The sequence below is a fragment of the Equus przewalskii genome, chromosome 5 (assembly GCF_037783145.1).
Source record: "Equus przewalskii isolate Varuska chromosome 5, EquPr2, whole genome shotgun sequence".
NCBI classification, from domain to species: domain Eukaryota; kingdom Metazoa; phylum Chordata; class Mammalia; order Perissodactyla; family Equidae; genus Equus; species Equus przewalskii.
In genome coordinates, this window is record NC_091835.1 from 15,808,876 (window position 1) to 15,822,968 (window position 14,093).

The window sequence follows — 14,093 nt, forward strand, 5'->3', positions numbered from 1 at the left end:
CATTTTTTTATATGAACAGATGACTGTATCTTTATTCTTAAATGAAAAGGATAGATTTTTAAAAACATGTACACTATGATCCAATTTATGTTAAATACATGAATAGAAATAAGTCTAGAATAATTCTCTAGATGATGAATTTTTGGTTAACCTTTGTGTTTCTCTTTTGACTTATTTATATCTTTTTTCTTTCAACAGAGCATGTATGATGATAATTTTTTTTAAATGTGCATAAATATCTTTAAAATTCTGTGCTTTCTGTATTATGCCTTGTAGATTTCCTACAACCTTTAAGAGAAGAAAAAGCACTAGAAGATTTATATATTCAGCTTGACATATACACTTTGTGATAAAATCTTTTTGCAAAGAAAAGACTAAACATTCAATCATTTCATTAAAACAATTTAGGAGTAGATATGTCTCTACGGTCTACAACTATGCTGCCCCTGTGTCGTCATTCCCCCAGCCTCACAACAGCCATTCCTAATACATCATGATACTATTTTCTCAATGTTCCTCACATAGACTCAGCATCCTCAGCACGTTTCGTAAAATGTTGGTTTCTATTTGCCACATCAGGAAATTATCATACTAAGATCAATCATAAAAAACTGTTGAATAGTATTTATTGCATTTTCCACTGAATATTGTTATAAGGAAACTCTATTAAACCAAGAAGCATAGCGTTTCATCAGTGACAGCTGTCTAAGGAAAATGCTATCAATGCTTCAGAACGTCTAAAGATAGAAGTAAAACCTAATTTTAGCTAAAATAAATGTTGCAAATACAGAAAATGAAGAATATTTTTGGAGTACAGTATGTCAATCGTGTACATGTTTTAGCAGGGTACACCTAGAAAATTTAGATGTTTTCTCATTGTTACACACATACACACACATCCATCATGAACACTAAATATTTTGGTATGTTGTATGGTATGTATCTTATTTCTTAGGGGAATTTTAATCCCATGATGTTTTATGTAGGCTTTTAACCCTTCTTGAACCTGGATTTCAAGGCACAGATCTTGACTGAGCAAGCCAGGCTTGGGCACTCTATTAGTGAACGAGCAAAGAAAGGTCCAGTCAGTTTGCCAATACTACAATTTGAAAAGTTCATATTTCCTAAAAGACTTGAAAATAAAAAAATCAGTTAAGTTGAAGGAACGAAGTTGTCTCCATGAATCAGATTCTTTATCTGAAAGAAAATTTAATCATAGGAAGTTGATAGCTTGGTTATGCGAATTATTTTGAAGTGGCAAGGAAGACACATTGGCTTCAAAACTTATAGTGGGGAATTCCTACTAAGACTTTTTGAGCTCTTGTGTACGTTGATAATTAGAATTGACTCCGCCGTAATGAGAAGTTCCTTGAAAGGCAGTTAAGTCCCCAATTTCTTCGTGCAGTAGAAGCAAAACATAGACAGCTAATCAAAAGAATTTTAAAGTGGTGGGTCAGGAATAACCCATTTTATTGATACTATCTAATGACAACAAACTTGTTCACAAAACATTGAACCTTAAAATTAAAAGAAAGACAGTTGGACTTAAAAGTATTTTTAAATAACGTGGCTCACTTTCACATGTATAGGAGAAATTTTGCATATGTATCTGGAGCATTTTCCTCCCAGGGTAGCATATCTTCTCCTGTACAAATTTTGTGGTTTCTATTTCTTGTAGATACGTCATGTTTTATTTTTGACATGGCTAGGGAATTAAGCAATGACTCATAGTTTGGAAAAACCAGAATTCCAAAAAATAATTTTGAATGACATATAACATTTTCCCCTTGAATGTTCATCACTGCTTTCTAATTTTTTTTTTCTCATCGAGATAACAAACTGTGTAGCGCTAAGAGCGAAGATTCTGTCACAAGTGTTTTGAAAAAATACCGTGAAACAAAACCAATCCCCCCACTCATATGGAAAGTTAGGATTTATTTGTTTGTTTGAATTTTAACTGAATTAAAACTAATGTTAAAAAAATGATTAAATGGTCTGTAAGGTGACTTTATATTGTGTTCCAACCTAACATTCATGCTTCTCAAGATTGTGTCTGGTTTCAGCTGTACCTGAGTTACGATGAATGAAATCAAGGTTAGACTGTCATATGTGGGGCAAAGAAACTTGTCCATTTGGACATCCATGAGGCATTGCAGACGTGACACAACTCTCAGTTCTTTTCTTCCCCCAATAATCTACTCCTCCAACAGTGCTCCCATCTGGTTAAATTCCACTAACATTCCCTTAGTTATTCAAGACAAAATATTTGCAGTCATTCCTACCTTTTCTTTTTCTTTCACATTCAATATCCAATTCATACAAAACTACTATTCTTTCAGTAGATCAAAAAAGGAGTACATGGTTTTCACATATATGACATATACCACTTTCTTTCATCAACTCAGGTGGGTGTCCAGATGCTCACTTGAAAATTTGCTTGGCAACCCTCAAGACTCCATTCCTGAGACAATAGTGTCCGTTATCATGGGACTGGTTATAGGGGCTCTTTACTTCGGTTTAAAGAACAACACTGCAGGAATTCAAAATGGAGCTTGCTTTCTGTTTTACTTGACCTGCAGTCTGCCAGTGGTATCTCTTTTGGTTCTGAAAAGAAGCAATTTATGCATGAGTCTATCAGTGGCTGTTATAGAGTAGCATCATATTTTTTGAAAAGCTGATATCTGACCTACTCCCTATAAGAATTTTATGAGGTATCCCATTGACAAATATATCGTATTTAATGTTGGGACTGAAGCCAAAGGTGAAAGCCTTTCTTACCATGGTGCTTTCTCTCGTGATGCTTCCACTGACCCTTAGCATCTTGGCTCTGGCTGTCACTGCAGCTCAGAGTGACATCCTTTAACTATCTCTCTTGACTGTCTCTTTAGTGGTAATGACAATATTTTCAGGCCTCTTTGTGAACTTCAGAAACATTAGGCTTTGGTTTTCCTTGATCCAATATATAAGTATTCCTCAGTGTGACTACACAGTTTTGTAACAAATGAATTTATGGGGCAAAGCTTTTGTCTTGGAATAAATGAGACATAATGAAACAAGTTTTGTAGATGTGAAGTATGTTTTGGGGAAGATTTTTTACAAAACCAAGCTGTCCTCCTGGGGTCTGAGGAGGGACCATCTGGCCTTAGCATGGATGATAGTTATTTTCTTCACAGTTGTCTGCCTCAAATTGCTGTTTCTAAAAAAGTCTTCATAAGCCATTTGTGTCAGGTATTTCTGGAAGCCCTTTGTCACGTTCTTTCAGCCACCTTTGATTTCAGTCTCAGCCGTAGTGGAGTGAGCTCAGAGCACATCACACTGACAACTTACCTTGAGCGTGCTCTGCTTGTCTTTCTGCTCTGGGACCTCCTCAGGGCTGAGGAAGAATGCTGGACCAATCTCCCCACCCCCAAACACAGCTTGAAACTCTGGGGGGTTAATGCCCCGGGGACGATCCGCAAATAATGAGGGATGTGAGCCAGCTGACAAACTCTCTGTCCGTCATCCTTCAGGGGGGTAATTCTGGAAGACATCTGTTTGTTTCTCAAGAGGCTCTAGCGGAATCAATTCTCCAGTGCCCACAGAATGACCTTGAAAGCTTTTTCCTTCTCCGCCTCCCTGCCTCACTCTTGTTTCCTGAGGTTATTTTACAAATAAATGATCTGCACCTGAGGCTCGGCTTTCAGGGGAACCCAAACTAAGATGCCAAGAAACAAGACGCTTGATTGTTTTTGAGCAGCCATTGTAGGAATTTGTATTGTTGCTATTCTTTGTTGAAGTTGTGGTTCATTATTTTTATTTTTAGAGATTTATGGAATACTGCAGTATTTGGTGTATATGATGAAGGCTATATGGAAACTACAACTTGCATTACTATCTAAAAGAAACTAAAGGGAAGTTAATGATATATAATACCACTCATTTGATAATCGGATAATAAACCCTTGAGGAGGAAATGAGGAACAATCCACTGACTGGGGAAGAAGATATGATTTGTAGATCCAGCTAGTGCTTGTGGTTTGACGCTGACGAAGTCAAAGATCTCTCTGGCTTCTGTATCCCTATCTTTACAATTAAGGTATTGAATGAGAGGGTCTCCACTCTTTTGTAGCTTAGCAATTGTATAGTTGGATACTATTCAAAATCCACAGTAAGGAACGTGTTTGTCCCCGGAGCTCAGAAGCAGTCAGGACCCACTTGTGTGGAAGCCAGGAAGCTCCAGGCTGGCTGGTCCTTTGTCCCCACTCCCCCTTGTAGAAATCAAGTATCGTTCTTCCTTGCTTTCACAGCACATTCCCTACTAAAATATCTGGCACCTGGTGGGTGCTCAATAAATGCTGTTTTAAAAGGAACTCCTACCATCTTTCAAAAATCTTTTCAAGGAACCCCTATCAGAAAGAGAATGGTCTTTGATGGGCATTCCGTTAGCATGATATGTTTCATGTTCATTTGCCATAAAACTGGAAGGAGCGTTAAGTAACTTTTAAATGATCACATTTTGTTAACAATTTCTGTGAAAATGTTTCATATAATGTGAATATGGCACTTACCTCCTATTGCTTTGTTTTATAGTTATTTGTGAGTTTTAACTGTCTTATTATAAATTCCCTTGAATTCAGTCATCACGTTCTAGCCATATGTATATACTACTAAGTACCTTCCACATAAGACACTTGTCAAATTTTTTCTGAAAAACGAAACAGAAAAACTGAGTAAAACACTGAGACTACTACATGCAGGAATTAGGACTCATTAGGAATGTGTCTGGGATATTTGAAAAGAATGTCTACAAAATAAATAGGCTTCTAATAAATTAGCTTTGAAATAATTTTCTTATATGAACCTTTTCATTAGCATGTTCATTGACTGACCCAAAGGATCAGCTGAAGATCACCTTTTAAAGAGTTTTTAGGTGACAAATATGAAATAATACATCTATCAAACTAAGCAAAGGCAAATACAATGTCAATCAATACAAAAAAGTACCAAAAAATCAATTCTCTCATAGTTATTAAAGGGAGAAGAAAATAAGACAGAAAGACAAATACATATTTCACTCATATGTGGAAGATAAACAAATAAACATGTAGATAAGGAGAACAGATTGGTGGTTATCAGAGGGTAGGGGGTGTGGGGTGGGTGAAAGGAGTGAGGGGGCACATGTGTATAGTGATGGATAAAAACTAGATTATTGGTGGTGAAAACAACGCAGTCTATACAGGAACTGAAATATAATAATGTACACATGGAATTTACACAATGTTATAAACCCATGTGACCTCAATAAAATAATTTTAAAAAAAGACATGTGATTAAGAGATGAGAGAGAGGGAGAAGAAGAGAGGCTACAGGAATGGAGGACGAGGGATAAATGAACACAGATTCCCAGCAATCAAGAGGAGTCATAAAGAAAGAGGATCTATGGGCTGGGGTGAGTGTCAGGTGTAGGTAGGTGGAGAAATTTTTTGTTGTTATTACAGGTTTTATGGAGATATAATTCACATACCATAAAATTCACCCTTTTAAAGTGAACAATTCAATGTGTTTTAGTGTATTCATGGTGTTACACAAATGTCATCACTATCTATTTTTAGATTGAAAAAATAAGAAGGAAACTACATACCCATTAGCAGTCACTTTCTATTCCCGTCCCTTTCCCCTGACACCACAAACTAGCACTAGACAATCCATCTACCGTAGGTTTACCACAGGAAGTAGCCCTACTTCCTGTCTCTGTAGGTTTACCAATTCCAAACACTTCTTACAAATGGAATCATATAATATGTAGCTTTTTTTCGCTTAGTATAATGTTTTCAAAGTTCATCCATGGTATAGCATCTATCAGTACATCATTCATTCTTATTGCCAAATAGTATTCCGTTGTACAAATTTACCACATTTTATTTATCTATTCATCAGTTGATGACATTTGGATTGTTTCCACTTTTTGACTATTATGAATAATGCTACCATGAACATTCATATACAAGCTTCTATGTGGATGTATATTTTCATTTCCCCCGGGTGCATACCTAGGAGTGGAATTTCTAGGTCATGTGGTAATTTTATGATTAACAATTGGATAAGTTGTCAAACTGTTTTACAAAGTGACTGCACCATTTTTAATTCCCATCGACAATGTATGAGGGTTCCAATGGGTCCACATCACTGCCAACACTTATCTTTTTGATTACAGCCATTGTAGTGAGTGTAAAGTGATATGTCATTGTGATTTTGATTTATATTTTTGTAATGACTAATGATGTTGAATATCTTTTTATGTACCTGTTGGTCATTTATATATCTTTAGAGAAATGTCTATTCAAATATTTTGCCCATTTTTAAATTGGGCTATTTTTCTTTTTATTATTGAGTTGTAAGAGTTTTTCGTATATTCTCTGTACAACTAGAAGTCCCTTATCAGATATGTGATTTGCAAATATTTCCTACCTTTCTGTGGATTGATTTTTTCACATTTTTTATAGTATCCTTTGAAGCACAAAAGTTTATAATTTTGATATAGTCTAGTTTATTTGTTTTTAATTTTGTCACTTGAACTTTTGGTGTTGTATCTGAAAAACCATTGCCCAACTCAAGGTCATGAACATTTACTCCTATGTTTTCTTCTAAGAGTTTCTTAGTTTTAGCTCTTATAGTTAGGTCTATGATCCACTTTGAGTTAATTTTTGTGTAAGGTGTGAGGTAGGGGCTTAACATCATTCTTTTGCAGATGGATAAGCTGTTGTCCCACCATGATTCATTGAAAAGACTGTTTTTTCCACCCTTGAATGGTTTTGGCACTGTAATAAAAAAACCAGTTGACCACAGATGTGGGGGTTTATATCTGGACTCCCAGTTCTGTTCCATTGATCTATATGTCTACACTTATGACAGTACCACATGTCTTGATTAGTGTGGTTTTGTGGTAAGTTTTGGAATCAGGAAGTGTAAGCCCTTTGGCTTTATTCTTCCTTTTTACAATTGTTTTGGCTATTTGGGATCCTTTGTTAATTACACATGAATTTGAGTATTGACTTTTTCATTTCTGCAAAGAAGCCAGCTGGGATTTTGATAGAAGTTGTGTTGAATCTGTAGATCAGTTTGGGGAGTACTGCCATCTTAAGAATGTTAAGTCTTCCAATCCTTGACGTGGGATGTCTTTCCGTTTATTTAGAAGTCTTCTTTAACTTCTTTAATAGGATTTTGTCACTTTTAGTTATGCTTTTCACTTCTTTTGTTAAATTTATACCCAGGTATTTTATTCTTTTTGATGCTATTGTAAAAATGATTATTTTCTTAATTTCATTTTCAGGTTTTTCATTGATAGCGTAAAGAAATACAGTTGATTTCTTGTATATTGATCTTGAATCTTGCAACCTTGCTGAATTTATTAGTTCTAATAGTTTTTTAGTGGATGCTTTAGGATTTTCTATATATGAGATCATGTCATCTGCAAACTGGATAGTTACTACTTCCTTTCCAATCTGGGTGGGTTTCCCCTTTTCTTGCCTAATTGTCCTGTCTAGAACCTTCAGTACAATGTTGAATAGAAGCGGTGAGAGTGAACATCCCTGTCTTGGTCTTGACCTCAGGGGGAAAGCATTCAGTCTTTCAACATTAAGTACGATATTAGCTGTGCTGATGACCTTTATCAGGTTGAGGAAGTTCTCTACTATTTCTAATTTGTTGAGTGTTTTATTATGATAAGGTGTTCCATTTTGTCAAATGTCTTTCGTACAATTTTGTTTTTTATTCTGTTAATACTGTGTATTACATTTCCTGTGATAAATCCCCCTTGGTTATAGTGCGTAATCCTTTTTCTATGCTGCTTCATACAGTTTACTAGTATTTTTTAAAGGATTTTTGTGTCTGTTTTCATAAGGGATATTGGTCTGTAGTTTTCTTGTGATGTCTTCATCTTTTTTTGATATCAGTGTAGTACTGTCCTTGTAGAATGAGTTAGAAATTGTTCCATCTTCTTCTCCTTTTTGGAAAAGTTTGTGAAGGATTGATTTTAATTTTTCTTTGAATGCTTGGCAGAATTTACCAGTGAAGCCATCCGGATTTGGGCTTTTCTACGTGGGGATATTTTTATTACCAATTTGATATCTTTGCTTATTATAGAGCTATTCAGACTTTCTGTGTCTACTTGAGTCAGTTCCAGTAATTTGCGTCTTTCTAATAATTTGTCCCTTTCGTCTATATCATCTCATTTATTGGCATACAGTTGTTTATAGTATTTCCTTTTAGTTCTTTTTATTTCTTAAAGTTGTTAGTGATTTCATCTCTTTCATTCCAGAGTTTAGCGATTTTTCTTCTCTCTACTCCCCCCTCTTTCTTGGTTAGTCTGGTTAAAGCTTGTTAATTTTGCTGACATTTAAAAAAAAAGAATTTGGCTTCATTGATTTCCTCTATCATTTTGCTATTTCCTACTTCATTTATCATCACTATAAGTTTCCCTCTGAGCATTGCTTTCATTGCATCACATAAGTTTTGGTACGTTGTGTTTTCATTTTAATTCTTGTCCAACTTTTATTATTAAATTGTCTATTCCTCCCTTCAGTTCTGTCAGGTTTTGCTTCATGTATTTTGAGGTGCTGTTGTTAGGTGTATATACAGTCATAAATTTCGTATCTTCCTGATGGATTCATCCTTTATCCATGTGGAACTCTTTCTTTACCACTAGTAACATTTTTGTTTTAAAATTTTTGTCTATTTTGTCAGATATATGCATAGCCACTACAGTTCTCTTTTGTTTACTATGTGCATAGTATATCTTTTTCAATCCATTTACTTTCAACCTATTTATGTTTAGTGGACAGTACTTTTTTATGATTTCAATGTTTTTAAACTTTTTAAATGATAATATAATGCTATTCACACTTTTCTTTTGATGTACAGTTCTGTGAATTTTAACACGTGTAGATGTGTGTAACCATGCCCATAATGGGATAGAAAATAATTCCATCACCCCCTAGAACTCCCTTGTGTTATCCTTTACATTCACACCCTTCCTGCAAACTCAATCCCTAGCATACAACGATAATCTCCCTAATGGGGAGTTCTTATTAACCATCATAAGTTAGGAATTCGTATTACATTATTATTGTTATCACTATTATTTGGCATTTGTTTTGTTGATTAACCACTGCTGATAGTCTTTTTTCTTCAACCCTTCTGAGGCTTTGTATTGAGCTATGTAACTACATCAGCATGAAGAGTTAAGGGCAGGTGGGGATTATTTTCTGGGCTGCAATATTGATTAGAGTTGTGTAAATGTAGAAGATTGTTAGAAGAGTTGACACAAAATCAAGAGGAAGCTGAGGCTTGAGTCTTACTTAAGGGCTAGCATTTTCCACTAAAACTGGGGACACTACTACGGTGTTGTATTACCTGATCTGAATGGTATCCTAGAAATTCAAGGTCTTTGCTGATAGCTGAGCACCAGCTATGCAATGGTAATGCATGTCCTAGTATGCCTGGCATCCTACCTCATTCTCCTCCTCCCCCAATGGCTCTGGAAAGCAAACGGAGTGTAACAATAGGAGTTCTGGAATGTTCCAGTGTGGGGCTGACCTTTGTATCATGGTTAATCCTTGTCTTCTCTTTTCAGAGAAATTAGATTAAGTTAAACTGGATAGAAACCTTTACTAGGTTACAGGACTGAACTGCTTTTCCCTCCTTGAAAATCCAAAGGATTTAACAGGATTTTCCCCTTCTCAACCCCTGCCCTCCGCCCTGACCTTCACACCTTCCCAACACTAGGGAAAGGAAGGAAGTTTTCCCTGTGGTTTTGCTGTGTGACGAAATGATGGGGCAGATTGATCAATGGGGAAAACCCCACGTGAGAACACGCCTTCTCTGTACATTCCCAATATTTACTATAAGTAGAGCCATCCCAAGCCCAGGCTGCTATCAGAGCATAACAGCGCTCTCAAGGTACTGAGTACCCAACATTGAGCAGGTCTATTCTTTGAGCTGAAAATGATGTGTGGCAGCAAGAGTTTGCTCCTGGCTGCTTTGATGTCAGTACTGCTGCTCCACCTCTGCAGCAAGTCAGAAGGTAAGTGCCACTCTTTCTGCTAGCACAGGAGGAAAAACTATTTTCATTCTCAGCTAAGCCTTGAGCTCGTCTGGGGGTCCGCAAGGGATGGAAGGCTGTTAGAAAGTCTTCAAAGGACAGTGATGGGTGTTGTCAGCACATTGGTGAGTGGAGGAAGGAAAGCTTACTGCTGCTGATTAGGATTTCCTTTATACTGTCAATCAATCCCAGCAGAGTTTGGAGGTGGGTGGACTCTTAGAGACCTCAAGCTCCAGAACAAGTTCAAAGTGCTGTTTCTGGGAGTGATGTAAGTTGTGTAACATTAACAGTGAAGGAAATGTAGGGAACACTTCCAACTTTCTCACCTCCCGACTAAATAGTATCAGTAAAGTTCAAAACTCATGATTCAGGGGTAGATTATAGCATTGGACTTTTTAAACCTTGCAAGGCCTGGGGGATATCACTTGCCAACTTTGAGATAACATCTATCCGTCACCTTACAGCAGGTTATAATTTAACTTGGGGGAGTGTCTTAGGACTGCTTTATTACTGAGAATCCATCACTTTTAGCAACAGCTACATTCCTGAAAATGCACATGTTGAACTTTTATGAGCAAAATTAAAAATTCCCATTAACTAATATTACAATTCCAAAGTGCTTTAGTTGTAGCTCTTATAAGCAACTCCTATAAATCACATTTTCCTTCTTGTCCTCCCCCTCCTCTCAATACTCATAGCCAGATAATAGATTAAAATCTGCCAATTTGTTCATTTTCTGAATTTGGAAGTTTATTTATAAGAGTTTCTTCAAGTGGGAGGTACTCATATTGTTGCGTGATTGTCAGTTTGTATTTTTTACTAAAGATACTCCTTTTATGAGAAGTCACATGTTTCTAAACTGTATTATTGAATCGAAATTTCCCAGTACACAAACTATTTTTTTTTAAGAGAATTGGACGCTATGTTGAATTGGGTCTCAAAGACATTGTAACTGTGCCTCTAAATAGTTTATTTACCATATAAATCAGATTCTAGGTTTTCCATGACTCCAAGTAGTTCCATAATACCTATCACAGAACAAGTTCATTCATGTGGACTCAATACCTTTTATTTCTTTTCAGCAGCAAGCAGCTTTGACTGCTGCCTCCGATATACAGCACATGTCCTTCATCCCAAATTTATCGTGGGCTTCACCCAGCAGCTGGCCAATGAAGCTTGTGACATCAATGCAATCATGTAAGTTACTAATTGATTTTAACTCAATTGCATCAAGAGTACATGGGAATTTCAGATATAAAAATTTTTGCCTTTTTGGAGTTTCATTCAGAAATAACTGAAGTAGCAAAGATAGATTTCTTTTACTAGTACAGATCTATTTCAAAGTCCACTTTAAATAGGACTGGAATAAGACAAAGCTTAGTTTTTTAAAAAAAGAATTTAGTTGAGTAGAAAATCACTTTCTAAGATAAACTTATAGGCTACTAAAATGCTATCTCAGGAAAATACAGAAGATATAAACTTTGAAATGATCATCTTATACCAGAAAACATTTGGCGCTGTATGTAAAGACTCAGTAATTATACTGTCACATATAATCTTCTTGATTTATACTGGATATTATACTTTAGAATGGTATAAGTTATTGATTAGATATATACATATTTCATGTAACCACCATCAACAAAATTAAATAACAATTCTAGGATTTTATCTCCCGCTATTGCACAACCATTTGTTAAACTGCAGAAGTTAGGGAGAATTGATTTCATTTTTTGCATTGAGCTTTATCAGAAGCAATTTTCTTCGTGCATTTTGTTTCACCTCTGAATGAAATAAATAAAATGTTCAGTGTGTAGAGCCATCAACTGGAATATGAAATTTCCATTGCACATTCTGTGAAAAAAGCCATTTAAAACCTCTTTAAGCACAAATCGAATTTTCTGATTCTTCAGCTTCTACACAAAGAAAAAATTAGCTGTGTGTGCAGATCCAAAGAAGAAATGGGTGAAACAAGCTGTGCATATCCTCAGGTATGGAACGTTCACAATCAATTAGCCTCTCTCCAAATGTGTGGGGCAAGGGCTTTGTGCAGAGTGGTGGATCACTGAGATTCTTTAGCCTGAAAATGGCATAATTTTTAAAGGGGAAATTTGAGTTGGACCATGAAAACGAAAATTAATTTTTTCCACTCATAGATCATTTCTATTATTTTAAAAATATTTTGTGTATGACATAATATATATTTTATTTATATTTTTTAAATTTAGTGATTTTTTGTGTAGAGCAATCTAAGTGATAGCCACTAGTTGATTGATTCTTGTTGCAAAGATGCCTACTATTTATATAATTTACAGACTACATGACATTTGATCGTTTGTTAAACACTGAAAAATAAACAGTTAAAAGAGATCAATGGTTCTGATTCACACTGGTGACAATAGAGAGGCGTAATAATGGACAGCAGTCACCTAACAGCAGGGTACCATAGACACTGAACTTGAAGACAAAATAAGTGTTCATATCCTCTTTCTGTCATTAGATAGCTGACTTATGTAGGGCAAGGTCCATCCTCTCTGAACCTCGATTACCTCATAAGCACTCTGAGCTGCTTGGCATTTGCAGATGTGATTCGGCAATGAGAGGCTATCTTTAGGTACCAAAGCCATTCCTGATAGCCAGTCACTCTGTCTTCACTTATTCTGTTGTCCTTTTTCTCTTTACAGCCAAAGAGTCAAGAAGATGTAAAAACTGATTCTCTCTGGAATGGAATTGGATACAGTCCAAGAGTGAAAAGAACCTGGCTGGAGTTGCTGGTTTCACTTGCACATCGTTCAGGGTTTAGCACTTATCTGACTCGTGCCTCATTGGACTTGTCCAGTTAATGAAGTTGATTCATATTGCATCATAGTTTGCTTTGTTAAGCATCATGTTAGAGTCAAACTCTATTTTATGTTAAGTTATTTATATATGTGCATTTTTTGTGTTTCGCTATTTAATGCTAATTTCCCATAAGCTACTTGGTTTAGTCTGAGCTATAAAATCATGTTTGGAGGAATGAGATCATATGGACTTTCTTCTAAGCAGGAAGTTATTTTTAAAAAACTGTTTAACACTCTTCTGTTTACTTACTTTTGTTTCCTAAAGGTTTTGTTGTAATTACCTTGTAAAAGAGAAAAGTGATGATGAGAAGAATAAATATTAAAAATAAAAGAACCAAAAATTGTTTGTTGATTGAGTTATACAGCATTTATTAAGCTGTATATTAAAAATATTTAAAGGTATAGTAAATATGAAAATTTTCTCAAAAATTGTATTTCCCATTTACTTCTTCCCCTGCCTTTATTCTCTGTCCCTCATGGTCCTGGACATCATTCTATATAAATTACAATGGAAAGATTTTTTTCTTTTTTTGATTTGAAATCCTCCAAAGCAAAAATTAGAAAGATTTTATATCTGAGATTCATAGTTCAGTGTTTGTTGGTATAAAACTTTTTAAAATAAAGAAATGTACCCATACACTTTGTGACTACAGGGACACAACCACCATTTAGAAAATACTTTGGGAAATCACTTAGTCCATCATTTTGCCACCACCAGGGAGCTAGGAATGGGCATCTCAGCCCAGGGACATTTCTAAACTTCGGAAGTCCTCCTGAGTCATCATTAAGTAGTTTCCAAAAAGAACATGACTACAGAGAGGAGCCTTAGAAATTAATTGCCTCACTAAGCATAGGAGAGACTTCCAATGTGTGAAACCCAGCAAGAACCCAGAAATAAGACAAAACGACAACATTCACTCCCCAGAGTTCCCGGAGCATCTCGACACAGTGCTCAGATTCCCAAGGCCACGAAGGGTTACTGGAGGCAGGCACACCGACAATGTGATGCAAGACTCACAAGTCCGAAATGCAGGGCAATGGTGGGTCATTTGGTGTATGGCCAAGATCTGGAAGTATCTCAAGAGGCTCTAAAGGCAGCTCTGTGCCCAGAAACAACAACATTGAGTCATCAGGGAAAGTATGCTCAATATCCTGTTGGTTCATTCACCAACCAT

At 35.9% G+C, this 14,093-nt stretch overlaps 1 protein-coding gene and 1 long non-coding RNA gene across 3 annotated transcripts; one reads left to right on the plus strand and one right to left on the minus strand.

The window, feature by feature from the left end:
* Positions 1 to 1,089: 1,089 nt before the first annotated feature.
* Positions 1,090 to 9,504, minus strand: LOC139083253 (uncharacterized). The gene is made up of 3 exons (XR_011539815.1): positions 9,391 to 9,504; positions 4,548 to 4,684; positions 1,090 to 2,604 (listed from the first exon to the last, which is right to left on the minus strand). It is a non-coding gene; the product is annotated as an uncharacterized lncRNA (long non-coding RNA).
* Positions 9,505 to 9,608: 104 nt separating this feature from the next.
* Positions 9,609 to 13,259, plus strand: CCL20 (C-C motif chemokine ligand 20). Of its 2 annotated transcripts, none has more exons than XM_008512932.2 (4): positions 9,609 to 10,060; positions 11,161 to 11,275; positions 11,992 to 12,069; positions 12,763 to 13,259. In XM_008512932.2, the coding sequence occupies exons 1-4, from the start codon at positions 9,982 to 9,984 to the stop codon at positions 12,782 to 12,784; spliced, it is 294 nt and encodes a 97-aa protein (XP_008511154.1). In that variant the 5' UTR covers positions 9,609 to 9,981; the 3' UTR covers positions 12,785 to 13,259. The 2 variants fall into 2 exon arrangements, with proteins under 2 accessions (XP_008511154.1, XP_008511155.1); XM_008512933.2 differs by having other exon boundaries at positions 11,164 to 11,275.
* The last annotated feature ends 834 nt before the right edge of the window (positions 13,260 to 14,093 follow it).